This window comes from Panulirus ornatus, chromosome 29 (assembly GCF_036320965.1).
Source record: "Panulirus ornatus isolate Po-2019 chromosome 29, ASM3632096v1, whole genome shotgun sequence".
Classification (NCBI taxonomy): domain Eukaryota; kingdom Metazoa; phylum Arthropoda; class Malacostraca; order Decapoda; family Palinuridae; genus Panulirus; species Panulirus ornatus.
In genome coordinates, this window is record NC_092252.1 from 24,329,004 (window position 1) to 24,354,941 (window position 25,938).

The 25,938-nt window shown below is 40.8% G+C and overlaps 1 protein-coding gene across 14 annotated transcripts in view; it reads left to right on the top strand.

Moving 5' to 3' along the window:
* LOC139758191 (SWI/SNF-related matrix-associated actin-dependent regulator of chromatin subfamily E member 1-like) overlaps positions 1 to 25,938 on the top strand; it is a 924,800-nt gene that overhangs the window by 810,143 nt on the left and 88,719 nt on the right. For all 14 annotated transcript variants that reach the window (XM_071679412.1, XM_071679409.1, XM_071679411.1 and 11 more), the window contains one exon: positions 11,739 to 11,993. In XM_071679412.1, the coding sequence (XP_071535513.1) occupies positions 11,739 to 11,993 (255 nt within the window). The remainder of the gene's footprint in view (positions 1 to 11,738; positions 11,994 to 25,938) is intronic.

The window sequence follows — 25,938 nt, forward strand, 5'->3', positions numbered from 1 at the left end:
ATGGGAAACAGAAGAAGGAGTCACGCGGGGAGTGCTCATCCTTCTCGAAGGCTCAGAGTGGGGTGCCTAAATGTGTGTGGATGTAACCAAGATGTGAAAAAAGGAGAGATAGGTAGTATGTTTGAGGAAAGGAACCTGGATGTTTTGGCTCTGAGTGAAACGAAGCTCAAGGGTAAAGGGGAAGAGTGGTTTGGAAATGTCTGGGGAGTGAAGTCAGGGGTTAGTGAGAGGACAAGAGCAAGGGAAGGAGTAGCAATACTCCTGAAACAGGAGTTGTGGGAGTATGTGATAGAATGTAAGAAAGTAAATTCTCGATTAATATGGGTAAAATTGAAAGTTGATGGAGAGAGGTGGGTGATTTTTGGTGCATATGCACCTGGGCATGAGAAGAAAGATCATGAGAGGCAAGTGTTTTGGGAGCAGCTAAATGAGTGTGTTAGCGGTTTTGATGCACGAGACCGGGTTATAGTGATGGGTGATTTGAATGCAAAGGTGAGTAATGTGGCAGTTGAGGGAATAATTGGTATGCATGGGGTGTTCAGTGTTGTAAATGGAAATGGTGAAGAGCTTGTAGAGTTATGTGCTGAAAAAGGACTGATGATTGGGAATACCTGGTTTAAAAAGCGAGATATACATAAGTATACTTATGTAAGTAGGAGAGATGGCCAGAGAGCGTTATTGGATTACGTGTTAATTGACAGGCGTGCGAAAGAGAGACTTTTGGATGTCAATGTGCTGAGAGGTGCAACTGGAGGGATGTCTGATCATTATCTTGTGGAGGCTAAGGTGAAGATTAGTATGGGTTTTCAGAAAAGAAGAGTGAATGTTGGGGTGAAGAAGGTGGTGAGAGTAAGTGAGCTTGGGAAGGAGACCTGTGTGAGGAAGTATCAGGAGAGACTGTGTACAGAATGGAAAAAGGTGAGAACAATGGAAGTAAGGGGAGTGGGGGAGGAATGGGATGTATTTAGGGAATCAGTGATGGATTGCGCAAAAGATGCTTGTGGCATGAGAAGAGTGGGAGGTGGGCTGTTTAGAAAGGGTAGTGAGTGGTGGGATGAAGAAGTAAGATTATTAGTGAAAGAGAAGAGAGAGGCATTTGGACGATTTTTGCAGGGAAAAAATGCAATTGAGTGGGAGAAGTATAAAAGAAAGAGACAGGAGGTCAAGAGAAAGGTGCAAGAGGTGAAAAAAAGGGCAAATGAGAGTTGGGGTGAGAGAGTATCATTAAATTTTAGGGAGAATAAAAAGATGTTCTGGAAGGAGGTAAATAGGGTGCGTAAGACAAGGGAGCAAATGGGAACTTCAGTGAAGGGCGTAAATGGGGAGGTGATAACAAGTAGTGGTGATGTGAGAAGGAGATGGAATGAGTATTTTGAAGGTTTGTTGAATGTGTCTGATGACAGAGTGGCAGATATAGGGTGTTTGGGTCGAGGTGGTGTGCAAAGTGAGAGGGTTAGGGAAAATGATTTGGTAAACAGAGAAGAGGTAGTAAAAGCTTTGCGGAAGATGAAAGCCGGCAAGGCAGCAGGTTTGGATGGTATTGCAGTGGAATTTATTAAAAAAGGGGGTGACTGTATTGTTGACTGGTTGGTAAGGTTATTTAATGTATGTATGACTCATGGTGAGGTGCCTGAGGATTGGCGGAATGCGTGCATAGTGCCATTGTACAAAGGCAAAGGGGATAAGAGTGAGTGCTCAAATTACAGAGGTATAAGTTTGTTGAGTATTCCTGGTAAATTATATGGGAGGGTATTGATTGAGAGGGTGAAGGCATGTACAGAGCATCAGATTGGGGAAGAGCAGTGTGGTTTCAGAAGTGGTAGAGGATGTGTGGATCAGGTGTTTGCTTTGAAGAATGTATGTGAGAAATACTTAGAAAAGCAAATGGATTTGTATGTAGCATTTATGGATCTGGAGAAGGCATATGATAGAGTTGATAGAGATGCTCTGTGGAAGGTATTAAGAATATATGGTGTGGGAGGCAAGTTGTTAGAAGCAGTGAAAAGTTTTTATCGAGGATGTAAGGCATGTGTACGTGTAGGAAGAGAGGAAAGTGATTGGTTCTCAGTGAATGTAGGTTTGCGGCAGGGGTGTGTGATGTCTCCATGGTTGTTTAATTTGTTTATGGATGGGGTTGTTAGGGAGGTAAATGCAAGAGTCTTGGAAAGAGGGGCAAGTATGAAGTCTGTTGGGGATGAGAGAGCTTGGGAAGTGAGTCAGTTGTTGTTCGCTGATGATACAGCGCTGGTGGCGGATTCATGTGAGAAACTGCAGAAGCTGGTGACGGAGTTTGGTAAAGTGTGTGGAAGAAGAAAGTTAAGAGTAAATGTGAATAAGAGCAAGGTTATTAGGTACAGTAGGGTTGAGGGTCAAGTCAATTGGGAGGTGAGTTTGAATGGAGAAAAACTGGAGGAAGTGAAGTGTTTTAGATATCTGGGAGTGGATCTGTCAGCGGATGGAACCATGGAAGCGGAAGTGGATCATAGGGTGGGGGAGGGGGCGAAAATTTTGGGAGCCTTGAAAAATGTGTGGAAGTCGAGAACATTATCCCGGAAAGCAAAAAATGGGTATGTTTGAAGGAATAGTGGTTCCAACAATGTTGTATGGTTGCGAGGCGTGGGCTATGGATAGAGTTGTGCGCAGGAGGATGGATGTGCTGGAAATGAGATGTTTGAGGACAATTTGTGGTGTGAGGTGGTTTGATCGAGTAAGTAACGTAAGGGTAAGAGAGATGTGTGGAAATAAAAAGAGCGTGGTTGAGAGAGCAGAAGAGGGTGTTTTGAAATGGTTTGGGCACATGGAGAGAATGAGTGAGGAAAAATTGACCAAGAGGATATATGTGTCGGAGGTGGAGGGAACGAGGAGAAGAGGGAGACCAAATTGGAGGTGGAAAGATGGAGTGAAAAGGATTTTGTGTGATCAGGGCCTGAACATGCAGGAGGGTGAAAGGAGGGCAAGGAATAGAGTGAATTGGAGCGATGTGGTATACAGGGGTTGACGTGCTGTCAGTGGATTGAATCAAGGCATGTGAAGCGTCCGGGGTAAACCATGGAAGGCTGTGTAGGTATGTATATTTGCGTGTGTGGACGTGTGTATGTACATGTGTATGGGGGGGGTTGGGCCATTTCTTTCGTCTGTTTCCTTGCGCTACCTCGCAGACGCGGGAGACAGCGACGAGGTATAAAAAAAAAAAAAAAAAAATATATATATATATATATATATATATATATATATATATATATATATATATATATATGCATATGTTGATATGTATGTATATGTATATGTGCGTATGTGGGCATTTATGCATATATATGTGTATATGAGTGGATGAGCCATTCTTCGTCTGTTTCCTGTTGCTACCCCACCACACAGGAAATAACATCGCCACCCCCCTGCTTCAGCGATGTAGCACCAGGAAAACACAAAAAGGTCACATTCATTCACACTCAGTCTCTCACTGTCATGTGTTATGCACCAAAATCACAGCTCCCTATCCACATCCAGGCCCCACAGACCCTTCCATGGTTTACCACAGATGCTTTGCATGCTCTGGTTCAGTTCATTGATAGCACATCAACCCCATTATACCACATCGTTCCAAATCTCTCTATTCCTTGTACGCCTCTCACACTCCTGTATGTTTAGGCTACGGTTGCTCAAAATCTTTTTCACTACATCCTTCCACCTCCAATTTGGTCTCCTGCTTCTCCTTGTTCCCTTCACCTCTGGCACATATATCCTCTTTGTCAATCTTTCCTCACTCGTTCTCTCCGTCTATCCAAATCATTTTAACACCCTCTAATGTTCTCTCAGCCACATTCTTTTTATTTCCATACATCTCTCTTACCCTTTCATTGCTTACTCGATCAAACCACCTCACACTACATATTGTCCTCAAACATTTTATTTCCGACACGTCTGCCCTCCTCTGTACAAACCTGTCTATAGGCCATGCCTTGCAACCGTATAAAATTGTTGGAACCACCATTTCTTTAAACTCACCCATTTTTGCTCTTTGAGATAACGTTTTCTCCCTCCACACACTTCACTCACAGAACCCTAGCCCCCTCCCCTACCCTATGACTCACCTCCGCTTCTTTCTTATGCTCTCAGATTTTCTCAGTATTGTTCTACCATTACGTAGGTACTCAAACCAATTGTTCATATTCACATCATTTTTACATTGAAGCTTTCGCCGTCACAGACGCACCATCAGGAATCTACAAAAAGAGAAAGAACTGCATCACAAAACTTAGATAAGAAAAGTAAAATGCAGACAAGATATAAAAACACTTGGAAAAATACAGCTCATAGCACGTAAAAGTATGGAAAATACTAAACAAATTAACAGTCTCATGAAGAGTAGTACAATCTAAATACAACATGTTACACAAGAAACTCCATCACTGAATATACTAAAAAGGGCCAAGTGAGACTGTTATTGTCTGGTTGTGGAGCTGAGGTCAGGCTGGGCTCATCTGGTTCTCTCATACCTTCGCAACAGATTGTGTTCCTGATGCCCAGCCGTAGTACAGTGTTCCTGTTGCCCAGTAGTAGTACCGTGTTCCTGATGCCCAACAGTAGTTCTCTGTTCCTGATATCCAGCAGTGGCGGATTTGGTAGCTTGTGACGGGTCCTTGCTGTGTCTCATCTGTCTACGTTCTATTGGCAGGCCATCAAACTGCTGTATGGCGTTGGTCATGTTTGTCTGAATGTTGATTACAGGTGCTTTCTCTCTAACATGAATGGCTTCTAAAATCTGTAGTCTCCTCTGATCACTGCAACTAGTAATGATTTTGGTGTTATTCACTATAATCTCCCTGGTTAGTCTCATTCCATGCCTTTGTTCATGATGTTGTTTGATTCCACCTTCTTGTAAGTGGAGCGAGAGGTGGTGGCTCGGGGTGAAGGTTGTATGTCCAATGTAGTTTATGTGGTGGGACTGAGAGTCCCCAATATTATATCAGTATTCATATACCACACCAGTAGGATTCAAACTTCCAGAGCAACCTACCATATTGTTGTTAATGATGAGCAAGTATGTTTTCAGATTGTTGTAGTGTATTATCAGACTGATATCCTTGTTTTCATCAATTGCTTTGCAGTTTCTGTCCACAATATCTTGCACAACCTTCTCATCCTTTCAACATGATGTCATACATGTGTTCCTGTAGTAAACTTTAATGTTGTCATGTTGAGGTTGTCTGTTGACCACGAGATGTTGCTCTAGCATGTTTACAATGGTATCAAATTCAGTATTTGAATATCCATTGTTTATTAATATTTGTTGAACACATCAAAGTTCTTGGTGTAGAAGTTACCAGGTTGAGCACACCTTGATCGCTCTCCTCACATATGCATGAATGACACTCCTCATGTAATTTTGAGTGCATTCACTTATTCCATTCATGCATTTACCTTGGTTGGTGGGCTTTCTGTAAACGTTGGTGATGAAAGATCCTGTTGTGGCACTCACCATGCGTCCAAGAAAGGAATCTTACCATTATTATTCAGCTCTGCTGTAAATCATAAGCCTTAAGTTTCTTTGGAGTTGGTTAGGAAGGTTTTACATCGAGTTTAAGTTGTTGATACTGATAAAAATGTCATCTGTATATCTGCAGTAAATGTGGGGTGTCATGTTCTCAGGTCGCAGTGCTGTAGTTTCAACATATGGCATGAATGCTTGCGTAAAGAGAACCCCAAGGGGAATACCATGGCTATTCCATCCACCTGCCAGTAAAGCTTGGTTTGTAGCCATCTGAAAGGTGCTTCCATGGTGCAGGCACATAAGATTTTTCTCCATTATTTTTGGGTGGCTTGATCGAGCAGGCAGTGAAAGTATAAAAGAGATATGTGTAGTGAAAATAGTGTTGTTGATAAAGCAGAAGAGGGTGTGCTGACATGGCCTAGACACATGGAGAAAATGAGTGAGGAAAGGTTGACAAAAAAGAGAATGCATCCATCAGAATTGGAGGGAACAAGGAAATGGGGAGACCAGACTGGAGACAGAAGGATGGAGCAAAAAAGATTTTCAGTGATCTGGGCTTGAACATGTTAAAAGGTGAAAGGCATGCATGGAATAGAGTGAATTGAAGTGATATATACTGGGGTCAGCATGCTGTCATTGTAATGAGCCAGGGCATTTGAAGTGTCTGTGGTAAGCATGGAAAGGTTTGAGGGGCCTGGTTGTGGATAGGGAGCTGTGGTTCAGGCCTTGATCACTTAAAACCTTCCTCATTTCACCCCTACCCCAACTCAATCTCCCCACTCTCCCCACTCCCTCCACCCCAGGCATGCACATCCTCCCTTCCAACCATTCCCCACTCACTCCCTCTACATGTCCAATATTATATAGAATAAAGGTGCTGGGAGCACTGAAGAATGTGTGGTAAGAGAGTACCTTACCTGGAAGAACAATAATGGGTATTTTTGAAGGAGTCATAGTTCCAGGAGTATCATATGGGTACAAGGCATGGGCATGGACTGTGGATTAAGGCTGTGTGAAGGAGGATTGATGTTGGAAATGAAATGGTTAAGGACAATATGTGGTGTGAGATGGTTTGATCAAGTAAGTAATGAATGGTTAAGAGAAAAGTGTGGCAATAGAAAAAGTTTGGTTGAGAAGACAGGAGAGGTTGTGCTGAAATGGTTTGAACATATGAAGAGAATAAGTGAAGAAAGGTTAACAAAGAGGATATATATGTCAGAAGTGGAGAGAACAAGGAGAATGGAGCAAGCAAATTGGAAATGTGAAGATGGAGTGAAAAAGATTTTGAGCGATCGAGGCCTGAACATGCAGGAGGGTGGAAGATTTTCACAGGATAGAGTGAATTGGATGATGTGGTATACTGGGGTTGATGCATTGTCCATAGACTGAACCAGGGTATGTGAAATGTTGGGAGAACACCATGGAAAGGTCTGTGGGGCTTAGTTGTGGCTAGTTAGCTGTGAGCGGATGTGGCTTTTCTTCTGTGTCCTGGCTGATGTTGGAAATGGCAATCAAATATGAAAGAAAAGAAAATATATTAAGGATATATGAAAATAGTAACCAACAAGCAATCTGTGTTTATCTTAATGCCATAATACAGCCATATAAGGTATGTTAGGTTACTTTTATGTACATATCCTTTACTTTTACATGCTTTATTTGAAAATGAAATTTGAAGACCCTGTTTTTTTGCCCAATTCTTGTGCAATTTTCTGCAAGTCACCCGGACTCAAAGATTTAAAAGTTAGGTCTACTAATGCCAGAGAAGCTCTGATTAATTTCTTTCTTTTTCTGTTACTTTCTGTATTCACCTAAGATAGTTTTGACATAGGCTTGTATGCCTGTACCATATTAGTCAAATTGTAGAAAGAATATGAGTATTGTAGCACTATGAGTCTAATTTTTTTTTTTATTCAATACATCAACTTAGAATCCTGATAGTTGGACAAGAACCACTTCCACTTCTTTCTCAAACATTCAGGTTCTTTTATGTTCTGATTTTCTTTTTGTATTGATTTCTTTCTAGCCTTGTCATAGATTTTAGACTAATGATTCCCTAGATATGCCATATGGTCTAGTTTTCATACACTGGGAGGAGTTTTTTGTCAGGCCTCTTTGTGCTTCAACAGTTTATTATAATACTCCTCTTTTGATGGCCCCTGGTGCGAAGACAAGAGTATTGAGTTGCAGCTAAGTTTCTAAATGATTACTTCTCCTTATGGCTAGTGAAAATATGATGAATCATGCTAATCACTTGAGAGTATAAGGAGAACATCTCCGTCTCCATCAGTCTTAAAACCTCTTTCAGCAACAAAGAGTTCTGCCCAGGACCAAGAGACTTATTTTTGTGAATCGTTTGACCTTGTCAGAGGTCATAAGTTTTGAAAGGTAGCCTCCACCCTTTGCCTTTCAAAGAACCTTCTCTTAAAGGAATTTATCAGAGAGATCTTTGATTTTTATTATATCATGTTGATCATGATACCATCCTCTTGATGCAGTGGGTTGTTATTGTTTGGCTTTGGCACTGCTATCATCAGCACAGAAGGCCCCTATTGTGACAGAATGACTCTTGAAGCAATACTTTTGCTCTGTTGGCCTTTCTGTTGCAGTTTTTTCTGATCTTCATCCTCCATGTTGTATTCTCATGAGCTAAGCATAGTATGAAATTTTTTTTTTTTCCTTGCCAGTATGTTTCAGTAGCATTATGCTGATTGTCTTTCTCTATCAAAAATTTCCTTCTCAGACCTATGGTGATCACTGTCTGGTTGACAACTTAGGACAGTGACATATTGCCGAATGAGGATGTTTGATTAATCAGAGGGCAGGCCTTAGCCAAGTCACACCAATAACTACTTAGCAGGTGGTTAATGAAGGATTAGAAGTATGTGTCTTACCATTATGATGGGGATTATAAGTTTCTGACCCATGGACTTCTGAGACATCTCTCCCTCTTCTTACTTCAAAATCTTTTTTCGTACTTCAGAATTTGAATATATTTTTCAGTTGGTTTCTTGACCCACTTTTTGTGCCATCTATGTAGCATGGCAGACGCACAGGGATTGTTTTGTCCATTATTGTTTTCATCTGTCCATTGTTCATTGAGTCACAGTTTATCCTCCAGCTTACCCCTCAAACAAGGGGTTTTCCAATACAGAAGTTTATCATAAAGTATTTTAGTCTTATCATTAAGTAGGAAATACCAAAAAAAGTTCAGAAAAAATGAGCTAACCATATGTAGTGCTCTACAGACAGTAAATATTCAGGCATTAACTGTCTATCTATCAATCTATCTATCCATCTAAAGCCTGTTCCCAATAGGGAACCCCTCAAGGGAATGGCCATGGCATTAGAGTCTCCATAACAAGTGAACTCCTGTGCTGCTTCTTATCCTTTAGTGCCTCACCCTTAATAGACCACTGGCATAGGACAACTCTAGTGTAGCGTATGCAGAGGCTCCTACCTAATGTTTGAACTGACTACTTTTACCCAATACTCCTACCTTATGTTCTTGACTTGACAGACTCTGTCATGGCCTTGGATGCCCATACACCATGCTTAGTTATGTAGCTCATACATATATTGTTTTACATCTCATAACAGTTACACTCTTCATGCTTCTGGAGACTTTGTAGCATGGCACATTGTGAAAGACAGACAATTATTACATAAAGTGTTTCACTATGCACCATTTATTTGTTTACATGATTTTACAATATATCACTTTATTCATTACATTTTGTGTAAATGATTTTCTGATATATTCATTATTCACAGTTTTATACCCATTACTGTCATTCATTGTACAGTGATATGAGCCATCTACATATCTTTTCTTTTCTTTCAAACTATTCGCCATTTCCCGCGTTAGCGAGGTAGCGTTAAGAACAGAGGACTGGGCCTTGGAGGGAATATCCTCACCTGGCCCCCTTCTCTGTTCCTTGTTTTGGAAAATTAAAAAACGAGAGGGGAAGATTTCCAGCCCCCCGCTCCCTCCCCTTTTAGTCGCCTTCTACGACACGCAGGGAATACGTGGGAAGTATATATTTCCTTTTATCATAATCAAGATCATTTTCCTATTATGAGTGAAATCATGTTCAGTGTCCACTGAAACAGTATCATCATAGTGCCCAAAGGACAGTCAATAATGTCCTGGATCAAATATGCACAGATGCACAGCTGTTGCAAAAATTGGTGAGCTCACACACCTTGGAGGGATGTGATTGCACCTTCCTCTTGTATTGTATAAAGGTTACTGACACAAGATTTTTTCCAGATTCTTGTGATAGTTGCTTTTGATATATGACATCTCTGCATACTGAAAGAGCAGACCTAATTTAGATGAGGGCGAGAAGAGGCAGCCTGTAGAGATACTGTTGCAGTTGCCATTCTGAGCACATATATCTTTAGTTACAGAGATTAAGGAGTTATTCTTAGTCACAAGTTAAATTCACAAAATCAAATGCTCTCTCAGTTCTATGGAGTTTTCCCAGCATCTGATAATTGAGTGTTGTAAGACCCATAACTCTATTTTGGATTTTGCCTGAGTCATGTCACTTATATGTATGTGTAATATGCACTACAACCTACTGTAAAACATGAGCAAAATTCAGCGTTTGGCTACAAAACAATTTACAGTTGTTTTTCCAGTATCTAAAGAATTGATTTTTGTAACACCCATAAATGTTTTTTGATACTAGTCACAGAAAGGCTTAACTATAAATTAGTCTGGTTATGCTACCTATGAAAAGATTTTAAAGTGGAACTTTACTTAGCTCATAATGTGAAGATACTTATGTCTCAGATTATGAAAGATTTTACCATTGTGTCCTGACATCTACAGAATGAAATGACATAAGATGCATAACTCAAGTCGTATGCTACTACGGAAAGGGTTAAGCTAGTTTCACTTTCAGTACCTCTGCTGTGCTGCAGGTGAATCAAGTTTTCCATGGAATACTTTTTCAGTTGACATAGTAGATAGGAGAACCCACCTAAGAGTTCTTACAACACTACAAGGTATTACCTATGTTTCTTAATTATGAGATATACATTGAAGAAAACAAAGCAATCTGAATATTGAGGACAAAATTAGGTATCAAGCATTCAGTCAAGAAATAAGGGAAAAGAAAGAAATGAGTTTGTGGTGACACCAGATTTTTGTGTTGAGTTGATATGATTTAAGTGTTCTAATGCATGCATATTCTTACAATATTCATGTACCTGACCACAATCTCATATTTAACCTTTAGCATACGTATAAGTGAATCACAAGTAAAATTCCTTTTTGACTGAACATACTTGAACAACTCGTTATGGAAAGTAAGTGCTGTGGTTAATATTTTTTGAAAAAAGATATGAGCACAATTGTTTTTGAGATTATGCAGAATGTATGTACACAGACCAATGCTGCAAATTTGTATTTCTTAGTATTTCCCACACATCTAGGAAATAGGACAGTCAGCCAGGAAATATAGCAGTCCCTGTGAAAATGATATCCATATCTTGATCAGAGGGTATATCAGAATAATATGATCATAAAATGGAATTCATTAAGCTTTGTTATCCTTTGAAATTTGCCTGAAAACCTAACCCAACCTGAAGCTCGAAATGAGGACTGCTGAGCTATTATGTTATGTTCAAGAGACAAATAAAGAGGGGCAGAATCCATATGAAATGCATTTTTTTTTTTTTTTTTTACATGTTCACCATTCCTCGCATTAGCAAGGTAGCATCAAGAAAAGAGGACTGAGCCTTAGTGGGAAAATCCTCACTTGGCTCCCTTCTTTGTTCCCTCTTTTGGGAAAGTAAGACTGGAAGGGAGGATTTTCAGCCCCCTACTCCCACCCCTTTCAGTCACCTTCTATGACATGCAGGGAATATATGGGAAGTATTCTTTCCCCATCTCCAGGGGCAATGAAATGCATATGAAGTATAATTAATCTGTTTAGAGGCACTGTATTTTACGTGCTGATGCCACAGAAGCAATAGAGAATTGTATGTAGCATCATGATTTTGTTGATATGTTTAGAAGGTAAAGATATAGGTTACAAGTAAATGACAAAAATTTTGTGCTTAGCATGAAAGGCATTATTCATCTTATTACTCACTAGAGTTGAAGCCATGTTGGAAAATTCTTTCAAAATTGATGGGCCTGAATGTAGAATAAAGTTACAGTAACAAACTTATTCACTTCAAGTAAACGTACTAGTTGTTTCAAGTGAATAAGAACATGTCTGATATTTTGCAGGCCATGGCTCCAAAGCTAGATGAAGCATCCTTTGCTGCCATGGTTGAAAGGCAGAAGGAAATACTGAGACGAGAGGCAGAAGAACGACAGCGAACCGCACAGGGATTGCCTCCTCGCCCATCTTCTACTTCATCATCTCAGGCAGCACCAGCTAATAACTCAGCCACACGTGAAGACAGCAATGAAGCTGCTGGACCTGCTCCCCAGAATACAGCTACTCCAGTTGATGCTGCACCATCTCCTGCATCAATGCAGGTCCGTTGGGGGAAATTGAAAGGGTCCAGCATGTTCACTGTTTAAAGAGCAAGACTGAGCTGTTGTCTTGGAACAATGATAAAGTTCAAAAACTTCACCTTGTAAAGTTGTCATTGTTATTCACTGTTTAATCTGGCATCAGTTTCATTATAATGAAGGAATTTACCATGAAGCAATGAGTTTTATAACAAAATTTTGTGATTTCTTTTTTGACAAATCAGTAAGGCTCTTTTCAAACAGTCCTTGGAAATTTATATGCTAGTATGGAATACTGTATGTTTATGGTCATGAATCTTTATTGATCTTTTTAGTTGTTAATATTACATAAGCCAAAGATTTATTGACGGTAGTTTGATTTGTGTAGTTGCTCCTTACCATGTTCTTCTCCTTTTCCTATTTTCCACTACTGATAGTGCATTGGTAACTAGATGAATGCAGCATTAAAAGAATTTGATCAGATTTTGCCTCAAAGTGGAATAATTCCTTGTATTGCTTTCTGTCCTGATTCATGAAAATCAGAAGTGATGACAGTACTGCTAGGTTGATTATATGCTGGCTAGATAAATTCTCACAACTTTTTTAGTAACAAGGCCTAAGCAACCACTAGATATTTCTCCAGGCTTGGGAATAAGAGATAATAGGGTAACGGTTAAGTAAATATGGGGGAAAGGGATCACCAATTGACATTAATTTGTTAAATGTGCTTTTGAAATTTTTTTTGTAAAGTCTTCACAAAATCTTTCTGTTGAAACAATTTATGCTCAGAATGAGAACGTCGTATGCAAAATTATATGCTGTGCCCGTTTTTTATGTAAGCATGCATACTGCTTGTGTTTCAGTTGTAACCAACTATAATTGTGATTTTCATATTTTCAAGAAAGCTTAGGTAAGAGTTAAATGGCTTCAAACACATGTGAAAAGATAGATGATTGTTTGTAAAGTATTTATATAAAATTTTTATGATGATTGTGATTAAGATATATACAGAGTATATGAATTTTGGTAAATATATTTTTGTTAAATAGATTTTTTGTTGGCAGTGAGAAGTTCCATGTTACATGTCACTGGAACATTTATATGGAGGACAAAGCTCCATTTTTTCAAAGCATGATGATTAGGCACAGATACATGTGTTGATGAGCTCTCTGGTCTAGGCTTGTTTGGATGTGAAATTAATTGGAAGCTTTGAAATAACAGATTATAGTGTTCTTTACCAACTTTAATGATCATATGCTGATAGTTAGCCATCAGCATAGTGTAATGAAAGATTTACTCTTAGACATAACAGACTGATGGACAATGCCAACTTTTCTTTTATCTTTCCTGCCTGGCCAAGTTTTGTCCAGAATCTCCATTCAAAGTCTTTTTGATCTGTGCTTGCAAAAAGGTAAATAGTAAACCTTTTAGTTAGTTGTGACCTAATGATATTGCTGAGGTTAAGTCTTAGGAAATTTATTTTGCAGATGATCAAAAATTAATGGTATAGTCTAGAGATACCCCATGTCATGGTGGACTAACTTTGTAAAGTATGATTACTCATGGAAGGCTGCCTTAAGGGGTTGTGAGCCCTTACCTTTCTCCCAGCCTTTCCATGATTTACTTTGCCAGCTTTGTATGCCCTGTTTCAATCCAGTGACATGCACGTCATTGCCCTGTACACCACATCACTCCATTTCACTCTTTCCCATGCATGCCTTACACCCATTTGCCTATTCAGGCCCCAAACAATCAAAGTCTTTACCACTCCATCCTTTCATGTCCAATTTGATCACCCACTTCTATTCCCTTTTGCTTCTGATATATATACCCTCTCTGTTAACCTCTCTTCATTGGATCTTTCTTTATATATCCAAACCACTTCAGCACACTCTCTTCAGTATTCTCAAACATACTCTGTCGCTTACCGTATCATTTATAACTCAGTCAGTCCTCCTCACAATGCATATTTTCCTCAAACATTATTTCCATCACATTTACCCTTTTCCATACAATAGGTCAAAGGAAGGTACAGGGACTGAAAAAGAGGTCAAAGAGAAGGGTTGAGTAAGTAAAATACTTTCAGAGGAGGCTAATAATGTGAAAAAAAACAAGAAAACAAATGAGAACATCAGTGAAGGGGCAGATGGGAGAGTGGTAGCAGACAGATATGAGATGAAAAAGGAGATGTAGTGAGTATTTTGAAGAAATCTTGAATTTAGTCAATGATAGAGTGGCAGATGTGGAATTTATTTATCATAGTGTGGTGAAAACAAAAGAGATAGTGAAAGCCTTAAATAACATGAAGTTTGGCAAAGCAGATGGAGTGGATGGGATTGAAACTGTGCTGTCAATTGATTAGTTAGGAATTTTGATATTTGTGATTCATGTTGAGGTACCAGAGGAATGGTGGAATGCATTATATATAGTGCCTTCATACAAAGGCGGGGGCAACAAAAGTGAATCCTTGAATTACAAAGCTATATATTTTTCATGTGTACTTGGTGATTTTTATGGTAAACATGATTGAGAGGATGGTAGCATGCACAGAACATCATACGGGAGGAACACCAGGGTTTTGTGAGTGGTAGAGGATGTGTTTGCTTTGAAGAATTGGTGTTAGAAATCCTTAGAGAAACAGAAGGATTTGTATGTGATTTTTTAGGTCTGGAAAAATGTATGATGGGATTGAAAAAAATGCTTTGTGGAAGGTGTATTATACTGCTTGGGAGGAAAGCTACTACAAACAGTGAGGAATTTTTATCGAGAGAATAAGGTGTATATGTGTGTGTGTAGGAAGATAGGAGGGATAATGGTTTCAGGTGAAGGTGGGTTGTGGCAAGGGTATATGGTCACCATAGCTGTTTAATCTGTGTGTTTTTGATAGGTTGGTGAAGAAGGTGAATGTGGTGGGTTTGGGTTTAGGAGCATATCTGCAGTATTATATGGGAGGTAAGTTATTGTTTGTTGATGAGATGGTGCTGGTGGCAGATGCAAGTGAAAGTGCAGAAGTTGGTTTCTGACTGGGAAAATATGTGAAAGGAGAAAGTTGACAGTATTTTCCTTTGTAGTTACCAACATGGCTTGAGCAAAACATGCCCCACTCAAGGCCATCTTGGGTTAAAGAAAAATAATAGAAATCAATCAGGACTCTGCAAGTGTTTAGAGACCTGACTCCTAAAGGAGGAAAGGTTATATGAAGAGAGAAATACAAAAACAGGAAGGGAATTACAAAGCTTAACTGTTCAAGGGAAGAAGGAGGCATCGTAATGGCCAATCCCTAAGTGGCTGTTCTCTGCAAAGAACCTGTGAGAAGCAGTAGCCAAACACTTACTGTGGGATCAGATGTTGGGGTGGGGAAACATGCAGACATTTTAGATATCACTTGCCAAAATAACGCATATATAGTAGAGAAGGGGCAGCAACATCATGGCATACAGAGAGGGAAGGTTGAAGAGAAGCTATGCCTAGAGAATTAATGAGAGGGAAAGCTTTTTATTCCATCCATGTTGATAGAGAGGTGAAGGATGAGCAGTACTCCACTGTTAAGCAAATAAAACCCATGTAGATATGAAGCAGCTGCTCTCCAGAAAAATAATTATGGCACCTACACATTACTTCCAGCTTTTGAGAAGCAGATTTTGCAATGTTGATTACATAGGGTCCTCTGTAAAGTTTGGAGGAAATAGTTTTGACCAAACAGGTTTATATTTATTAGTGTTGAATTGTGGTTGTTTTTAAATGAAGAGAGAGAAGTAAGTGATTCTTAGAAATAGATGTAGTGGTTAGCGTTCCTGACCATGATGTATTCATGGGCCGGCCAGGGTCGAGCACATGGGTTGAATCCTGGTTATAGTAATAGGTCCACAGTCAACCCAGCTGTTCATCCAACCCAAAGGATGGCCTTGATTAGGGCCTCAGCTGCCCATGCTATCTCAGCTAACATGTAAAAGTAAAATTAGTTTTCCCTTTATGAAATGCTGTACAGGTGCAAATTAAGAGTGGAAATATGATGAGTATGAGAAAGAGAACAATTATTAAAGAGAGTAGGGGAGGAAAAGTGAGTTGAAGTATAAGTGGAATCTTCAGCACGAGTGAATAGGGTTAGAATTAGAAGAGAGATCATCTATTGAGAGAAGAGTAGGTAACAGGACAGAACCCTGAGGAACACCATTATTCATAAAATGGTGAATGAAAGAAAGGTTGTTAGGTTTGGGAGAGGGAAGAGGCTGAGTAGTTGGAATGTAAGTTTGAATGGGAAAATCTTAGAGGAAGTACTGTGTTTTAGATACCTGGGAATGGCATGACAGCAAGTGGAACCAAGAGAGTTGAAGTGAGTCCTTGGATGGGGGGGGGGGGGGGGAAGCATTGAGGAATGTTTGTAAAGAGAGTTCACCATCTGGTAAATGAAAGAAAGGTTGTTAGGTTTGGGAGAGGGAAGAGGCTGAGTAGTTGGAATGTAAGTTTGAATGGGAAAATCTTAGAGGAAGTACAGTGTTTTAGATACCTAGGAATGGCATGACAGCAAGTGGAACCAAGAGAGTTGAAGTGAGTCCTTGGATGGGGGGGGGGGGAAGCATTGAGGAATGTTTGTAAAGAGAGTTCACCGTCTGCAAAAGCAAAGGTGGGTATGTTCGATGGGATAGTAGTCTCAGCAATGTTGTAAGAATGTGAGACATGGACTGTGGGTGACAAAGTACAGATGATGGTGAATGTGTTGGAAATGAAATGTTTGAGAACAAAATGTGGGGTGAAGTGGGTTGATCAAATAAGAAAGAGGAATTGAATATTAAGAGGAATCTGTGTCAGCTTAAGAGAATGTGTTGAAAAAGTTTGAACATATGAAGAGGATGACTGAAAGGTATACACTTCAGGAGTGGAGGAAGCAAGGAAAAGGGAGGATGGAGTGAAATATGCTATGATTGTTTGGGGCTTGAACATGCAGGGTGGTGTAAGGCAAGGAAGGGATATCTAAAACACTGCACTTCCTACAATTTTTCTCCATTCAAACGTACATCCCAATTAATTTGTCTCTCAACCCTGCTGAATCTTATTAGTAACCTTGCTCTTATTCACATTAACTCTCAACCTTCTCCTTTCACACACTTTTTTAAACTCAGTCACCAGTTTCTGCAGTTTCTCACTTGAATCAGCCACAAGAGTTGTATTATCAGCGAACAACAACTGATTCACTTCCCATGCCTTCTCATCCTCAGCAGACTGCATACTCTCCAAAACTCTTGCATTTACTTTCCTAACAACCTCATCCATAAACAAATTAAACAAACATGAGGACACCACACACCCCTGCCACATACCGACATTCACCGGCAACCAGTCACTCTCCTTTCTTCCTTCTCGTACACATGCCTTACATCCTTGGTAAAAACTTTCATCTGCTTCTAGCAACTTACCTCTCACACCGTATACTCTTAAGACCTTCAACAAAGCATCTCTATCAATCCCATTATATGTCTTCTCCAGATCCAAAATGCTTCATACAAATCCTTCTGTTTTTATAAGTATTTCTCACACACATTCTTCAAAGCAAACACCTGATCCACACATCCTTTACCACTTCCGAAACCACTCTGCTCTTCCCCAGTTTGATGCTCTCTACATGCCTTCACCCTCTCAATCAATACCCTCCCATATAATTTCCAAGGAATCCTCAACAAACTTATGCCTCTGTAGTTTGAAAACTCACCTTTATCCCCTATGCCATTGTACAGTGGCACTGTGCATACATTCCACTAATCCTTAGGCACTTCACCATGATCCATACATAAATTAAATATCCTTACCAACCAATCAACAACACAATCACCCTCTTTCTTAATAAATTCTACTGCACTAATATCCAAACCCTCCACCTTGCTGGATTTCATCTTCTGCAAAGCTTTCACTGCCTCTTCTTTCTTAGCCAAACCAGTTTCCCTGACCCTCTCACTTTGACCAAAACACCTTATATCAACCACTTTGTCATCAGACACATTCAGCAGACTTTTGAAATACTCACTCCATCTCCTCACTTTATCACTTCATGTTACTACTTCCCCACTTCCCCTCTTCTTTGATGTTCCCATTTGTTCTCTTGACTTATATTTATTTATTTATCATACTTTGTAAGGCTCAGATTGGGGTGTCTAAATGTGTGTGGATGTAACCTAGATGTGAAAAAAGGAGAGAAAGGTAGTATGTTTGAGGAAAGGAATCTGGATGTTTTGGCTCTGAGTGAAACGAAGCTCAAGGGTAAAGGGGAAGAGTGGTTTGGGAATGTCTTGTGAGTAAAGTCAGGGGTTAGTGAGAGGACAAGAGCAAGGGAAGGAGTAGCAGTACTCCTGAAACAGGAGTTGTGGGAGTATGTGATAGAATGTAAGAAAGTAAATGCTAGATTAATATGAGTAAAACTGAAAGTTGATGGAGAGAGATGGGTGATTATTGGTGCATATGCACCTGGGCATGAGAAGAAAGATCATGAGAAGCAAGTGTTTTGGGAGCAGCTGAATGAGTGTGTTAGTGGTTTTGATGCACGCAACCAGGTTATAGTGATGGGTGATTTGAATGCAAAGGTGAGTAATGTGGCAGTTGAGGGAATAATTGGTATAAATGGGGTGTTCAGTGTTGTAAATGGAAATGGTGAAGAGCTTGTAGATTTATGTGCTGAAAAAGGACTGGTGATTGGGAATACCTGGTTTAAAAAGCGAGATATACATAAGTATACGTATGTAAGTAGGGGAGATGGCCAGAGAGCTTTGTTGGATTACGTGTTAATTGACAGGCGCGCGAAAGAGAGACTTTTGGATGTTAATGTGCTGAGAGGTGCAACTGTAGGAATGTCTGATCATTATCTTGTGGAGGCGGAGGTGAAGATTTGTACGGGTTTTCAGAAAAGAAGAGGGAATGTTGGGGTGAAGAGGGTGGTGAGAGTAAGTGAGCTTGGGAAGGAGACTTGTGTGAGGAAGTAACAGGAGAGACTGAGTACAGAATGGAAAAAGGTGAGAACAATGGAAGTAAGGGGAGTGGGGGAGGATTGGGATGTATTTAGGGAATCAGTGATGGATTGCGCAAAAGATGCTTGAGGCATGAGAAGCGTGGGAGGTGGGTTGATTAGAAAGGGTAGTGAGTGGTGGGATGAAGAAGTAAGATTATTAGTGAAAGAGAAGAGAGAGGCATTTGGACGATTTTTGTAGGGAAAAAATGCAAATGAGTGGGAGATGTATAAAAGAAAGAGACAGGAGGTCAAGAGAAAGGTGCAAGAGGTGAAAAAGAGGGCAAATGAGAGTTGGGGTGAGAGAGTATCATTAAATTTTAGGGAGAATAAAAAGATGTTCTGGAAGGAGGTAAATAAAGTGCATAAGACAAGGGAGCAAATGGGAACTTCAGTGAAGGGGGCTAATGGGGAGGTGATAACAAGTAGTGGTGATGTGAGAAGGAGATGGAGTGAGTATTTTGAAGGTTTGTTGAATGGGTTTGATGATAGAGTGGCAGATATAGGGTGTCTTGGTCGAGGTGGCGTGCAAAGTGAGAGGGTTGGGGAAAATGATTTGGTAAACAGAGAAGAGGTAGTAAAAGCTTTGCGGAAGATGAAAGCCGGCAAGGCAGCAGGTTTGGATGGTATTGCAGTGGAATTTATTAAAAAAGGGGGTGACTGTATTGTTGACTGGTTGGTAAGGTTATTTAATGTATGTATGACTCATGGTGAGGTGCCTGAGGATTGGCGGAATGCATGAATAGTGCCATTATACAAAGGCAAAGGGGATAAGAGTGAGTGCTCAAATTACAGAGGTATAAGTTTGTTGAGTATTACTGGTAAATTATATGGGAGGGTATTGATTGAGAGGGTGAAGGCATGTACAGAGCATCAGATTGGGGAAGAGCAGTGTGGTTTCAGAAGTGGTAGAGGATGTGTGGATCAGGTGTTTGCTTTGAAGAATGTTTGTGAGAAATACTTAGAAAAGCAAATGGATTTGTATGTAGCATTTATGGATCTGGAGAAGGCATATGATAGAGTTGATATAGATGCTCTGTGGAAGGTATTAAGAATATATGGTGTGGGAGGCAAGTTGTTAGAAGCAGTGGAAAGTTTTTATCGAGGATGTAAGGCATGTGTACGTGTAGGAAGAGAGGAAAGTGATTGGTTCTCAGCGAATGTAGGTTTGCGGCAGGGGTGTGTGATGTCTCCATGGTTGTTTAATTTGTTTATGGATGGGGTTGTTAGGGAGGTGAATGCAAGAGTTTTGGAAAGAGGGGCAAGTATGAAGTCAGTTGTGGATGAGAGAGCTTGGGAAGTGAGTCAGTTGTTGTTCGCTGATGATACAGCGCTGGTGGCTGACTCATGTGAGAAACTGCAGAAGCTGGTGACTGAGTTTGGTAAAGTGTGTGAAAGAAGAAAGTTAAGAGTAAATGTGAATAACAGCAAGGTTATTAGGTACAGTAGGGCTGAGGGTCAAGTCAATTGGGAGGTAAGTTTGAATGGAGAAAAACTGGAGGAAGTAAAGTGTTTTAGATATCTGGGAGTGGATTTGGCAGCGGATGGAACCATGGAAGCGGAAGTGAATCATGGGTGGGGAGAGGGCGAAAATCCTGGGAGCATTGAAGAATGTGTGGAAGTCAAGAACATTATCTCAGAAAGCAAAAATGGGTATGTTTGAAGGAATAGTGGTTCCAACAATGTTGTATGGTTGCGAGGCGTGGGCTATGGATAGAGTCGTGCGCAGGAGGGTGGATGTGCTGGAAATGAGATGTTTGAGGACAATATGTGGTGTGAGGTGGTTTGATCGAGTAAGTAATGTAAGGGTAAGAGATGTGTGGAAATAAAAATAGCGTGGTTGAGAGAGCAGAAGAGGGTGTTTTGAAATGGTTTGGGTACATGGAGAGAATGAGTGAGGAAAGATTGACCAAGAGGATATATGTGTCAGAGGTGGAGGGAACGAGGAGAAGTGGGAGACCAAATTGGAGGTGAAAAGATGGAGTGAAAAAGATTTTGAGTGATTGGTGCCTGAACATGCAGGAGGGTGAAAGGAGGGCAAGGAATAGAGTGAATTGGATTGATGTGGTATACCAGGGTTGACGTGCTGTCAGTGGATTGAATCAGGGCATGTGAAGCGTCTGGGGTAAACCATGGAAAGTTGTGTGGGGCCTGGATGTGGAAAGGGAGCTGTGGTTTCGGGCTTTATTGCATGACAGATGGAGACTGAGTGTGAACGAATGGGGCCTTTGTTATCTTTTCCTAGTGCTACCTCGCACAGATGAGGGGGGAGGGGGATGTTATTCCATGTGTGGCGAGGTGGCAATGGGAATAAATAAAGGCAGACAGTGTGAATTGTGTGCATGGGTATATATGTATGTGTCTGTGTGTGTGTATATATATGTGTACATTGAGATGTATAGGTATATAATTTGCATGTGTGGACGTGTGTGTATATACATGTGTATGGGGGTGGGTTGGGCCATTTCTTTCTTCTGTTTCCTTGCGCTACCTCGCAAATGCGGGAGACAGCGACTAAGCAAAGTAAATAAATATTTTTTTTTTTTATTATACTTTGTCGCTGTCTCCCGCGTTTGCGAGGTAGCGCAAGGAAACAGACGAAAGAAATGGCCCAACCCCCCCCCATACACATGTATATACATACGTCCACACACGCAAATATACATACCTACACAGCTCTCCATGGTTTACCCCAGACGCTTCACATGCCTTGATTCAATCCACTGACAGCACGTCAACCCCGGTATACCACATCGCTCCAATTCACTCTATTCCTTGCCCTCCTTTCACCCTCCTGCATGTTCAGGCCCCGATCACACAAAATCTTTTTCACTCCATCTTTCCACCTCCAATTTGGTCTCCCTCTTCTCCTCATTCCCTCCACCTCCGACACATATATCCTCTTGGTCAATCTTTCCTCACTCATTCTCTCCATGTGACCAAACCATTTCAAAACACCCTCTTCTGCTCTCTCAACCACGCTCTTTTTATTTCCACACATCTCTCTTACCCTTACGTTACTTACTCGATCAAACCACCTCACACCACACATTGTCCTCAAACATCTCATTTCCAGCACATCCATCCTCCTGCGCACAACTCTATCCATAGTCCACGCCTCGCAACCATACAACATTGTTGGAACCACTATTCCTTCAAACATACCCATTTTTGCTTTCCGAGATAATGTTCTCGACTTCCGCACATTCTTCAAGGCTCCCAGAATTTTCGCCCCCTCCCCCACCCTATGATCCACTTCCACTTCCATGTTTCCATCTGCTGCCAGATCCACTCCCAGATATCTAAAACACTTCACTTCCTCCAGTTTTTCTCCATTCAAACTCACCTCCCAATTGACTTGACCCTCAACCCTACTGTACCTAATAACCTTGCTCTTATTCACATTTACTCTTAACTTTCTTCTTTCACACACTTTACCAAACTCAGTCACCAGCTTCTGCAGTTACTCACATGAATCAGCCACCAGCGCTGTATCATCAGCGAACAACAAATGACTCACTTCCCAAGCTCTCTCATCCCCAACAGACTTCATACTTGCCTCTCTTTCCAAAACTCTTGCATTCACCTCCCTAACAACCCCATCCATAAACAAATTAAACAACCATGGAGACATCACACACCCCTGCCGCAAACCTACATTCACTGAGAACGAATCACTTTCCTCTCTTCCCACATGTACACATGCCTTACATCCTCGATAAAAACTTTTCACTGCTTCTAACAACTTGCCTCCCACACCATATATTCTTAATACCTTCCACAGAGCATCTCTATCAACTCTATCATATGCCTTCTCCAGATCCATAAATGCTACATACAAATCCATTTGCTTTTCTAAGTATTACTCACATACATTCTTCAAAGCAAACACCTGATCCACACATCCTCTACCACTTCTGAAACCACACTGCTCTTCCCCAATCTGATGCTCTGTACATGCCTTCACCCTCTCAATCAATACCCTCCCATATAATTTGCCAGGAATACTCAACAAACTTATACCTCTGTAATTTGAGCACTCACTCTTATCCCCTTTGCCTTTGTACAATGGCACTATGCATGCATTCCACCAATCCTCAGGCACCTCACCATGAGTCATACATACATTAAATAACCTTACCAACCAGTCAACAATACAGTCACCCCCTTTTTTAATAAATTCCACTGCAATACCATCCAAACCTGCTGCCTTGCCGGCTTTCATCTTCCGCAAAGCTTTTACTACCTCTTCTCTGTTTACCAAATCATTTTCCCTAACCCTCGCACTTTGCACACCACCTCGACCAAAACACCCTATATCTGCCACTCTATCATCAAACACATTCAACAAACCTTCAAAATACTCACTCCATCTCCTTCTCACATCACCACTACTTGTTATCACCTCCCCATTTGCGCCCTTCACTGAAGTTCCCATTTGCTCCCTTGTCTTACGCACTTTATTTACCTCATATATATATATATATATATATATATATATATATATATATATATATATATATATATATATATATATATATATTTTTTTATATACTTTGTCGCTGTCTCCCGTGTTTGCGAGGTAGCGCAAGGAAACAGACGAAAGAAATGGCCCAACCCCCCCCATACACATGTATATACATACGTCCACACACGCAAATATACATACCTACACAGCTTTCCATGGTTTACCCCAGACGCTTCACATGCCTTGATTCAATCCACTGACAGCACGTCAACCCTGGTATACCACATCGCTCCCATTCACTCTATTCCTTGCCCTCCTTTCACCCTCCTGCATGTTCAGGCCCCGATTTCACAAAATCTTTTTCACTCCATCTTTCCACCTCCAATTTGGTCTCCCTCTTCTCCTCGTTCCCTCCACCTCCGACACATATATCCTCTTGGTCAATCTTTCCTCACTCATTCTCTCCATGTGCCCAAACCACTTCAAAACACCCTCTTCTGCTCTCTCAACCACGCTCTTTTTATTTCCACACATCTCTCTTACCCTTACGTTACTTACTCGATCAAACCACCTCACACCACACATTGTCCTCAAACATCTCATTTCCAGCACATCCATCCTCCTGCGCACAACTCTATCCATAGTCCACGCCTCGCAACCATACAACATTGTTGGAACCACTATTCCTTCAAACATACCCATTTTTGCTTTCCGAGATAATGTTCTCGACTTCCGCACATTCTTCAAGGCTCCCAGAATTTTCGCCCCCTCCCCCACCCTATGATCCACTTCCACTTCCATGTTTCCATCCGCTGCCAGATCCACTCCCAGATATCTAAAACACTTCACTTCCTCCAGTTTTTCTCCATTCGAACTCACCTCCCAATTGACTTGACCCTCAACCCTACTGTACCTAATAACCTTGCTCTTATTCACATTTACTCTTAACTTTCTTCTTTCACACACTTTACCAAACTCAGTCACCAGCTTCTGCAGTTACTCACATGAATCAGCCACCAGCGCTGTATCATCAGCGAACAACAAATGACTCACTTCCCAAGCTCTCTCATCCCCAACAGACTTCATACTTGCCTCTCTTTCCAAAACTCTTGCATTCACCTCCCTAACAACCCCATCCATAAACAAATTAAACAACCATGGAGACATCACACACCCCTGCCGCAAACCTACATTCACTGAGAACGAATCACTTTCCTCTCTTCCCACATGTACACATGCCTTACATCCTCGATAAAAACTTTTCACTGCTTCTAACAACTTGCCTCCCACACCATATATTCTTAATACCTTCCACAGAGCATCTCTATCAACTCTATCATATGCCTTCTCCAGATCCATAAATGCTACATACAAATCCATTTGCTTTTCTAAGTATTACTCACATACATTCTTCAAAGCAAACACCTGATCCACACATCCTCTACCACTTCTGAAACCACACTGCTCTTCCCCAATCTGATGCTCTGTACATGCCTTCACCCTCTCAATCAATACCCTCCCATATAATTTGCCAGGAATACTCAACAAACTTATACCTCTGTAATTTGAGCACTCACTCTTATCCCCTTTGCCTTTGTACAATGGCACTATGCATGCATTCCTCCAATCCTCAGGCACCTCACCATGAGTCATACATACATTAAATAACCTTACCAACCAGTCAACAATACAGTCACCCCCTTTTTTAATAAATTCCACTGCAATACCATCCAAACCTGCTGCCTTGCCGGCTTTCATCTTCCGCAAAGCTTTTACTACCTCTTCTCTGTTTACCAAATCATTTTCCCTAACCCTCGCACTTTGCACACCACCTCGACCAAAACACCCTATATCTGCCACTCTATCATCAAACACATTCAACAAACCTTCAAAATACTCACTCCATCTCCTTCTCACATCACCACTACTTGTTATCACCTCCCCATTTGCGCCCTTCACTGAAGTTCCCATTTGCTCCCTTGTCTTACGCACTTTATTTACCTCATATATATATATATATATATATATATATATATATATATATATATATATATATATATATATATATATATATATATATATATATATATTTTTATATACTTTGTCGCTGTCTCCCGTGTTTGCGAGGTAGCGCAAGGAAACAGACGAAAGAAATGGCCCAACCCCCCCCATACACATGTATATACATACGTCCACACACGCAAATATACATACCTACACAGCTTTCCATGGTTTACCCCAGACGCTTCACATGCCTTGATTCAATCCACTGACAGCACGTCAACCCTGGTATACCACATCGCTCCCATTCACTCTATTCCTTGCCCTCCTTTCACCCTCCTGCATGTTCAGGCCCCGATTTCACAAAATCTTTTTCACTCCATCTTTCCACCTCCAATTTGGTCTCCCTCTTCTCCTCGTTCCCTCCACCTCCGACACATATATCCTCTTGGTCAATCTTTCCTCACTCATTCTCTCCATGTGCCCAAACCACTTCAAAACACCCTCTT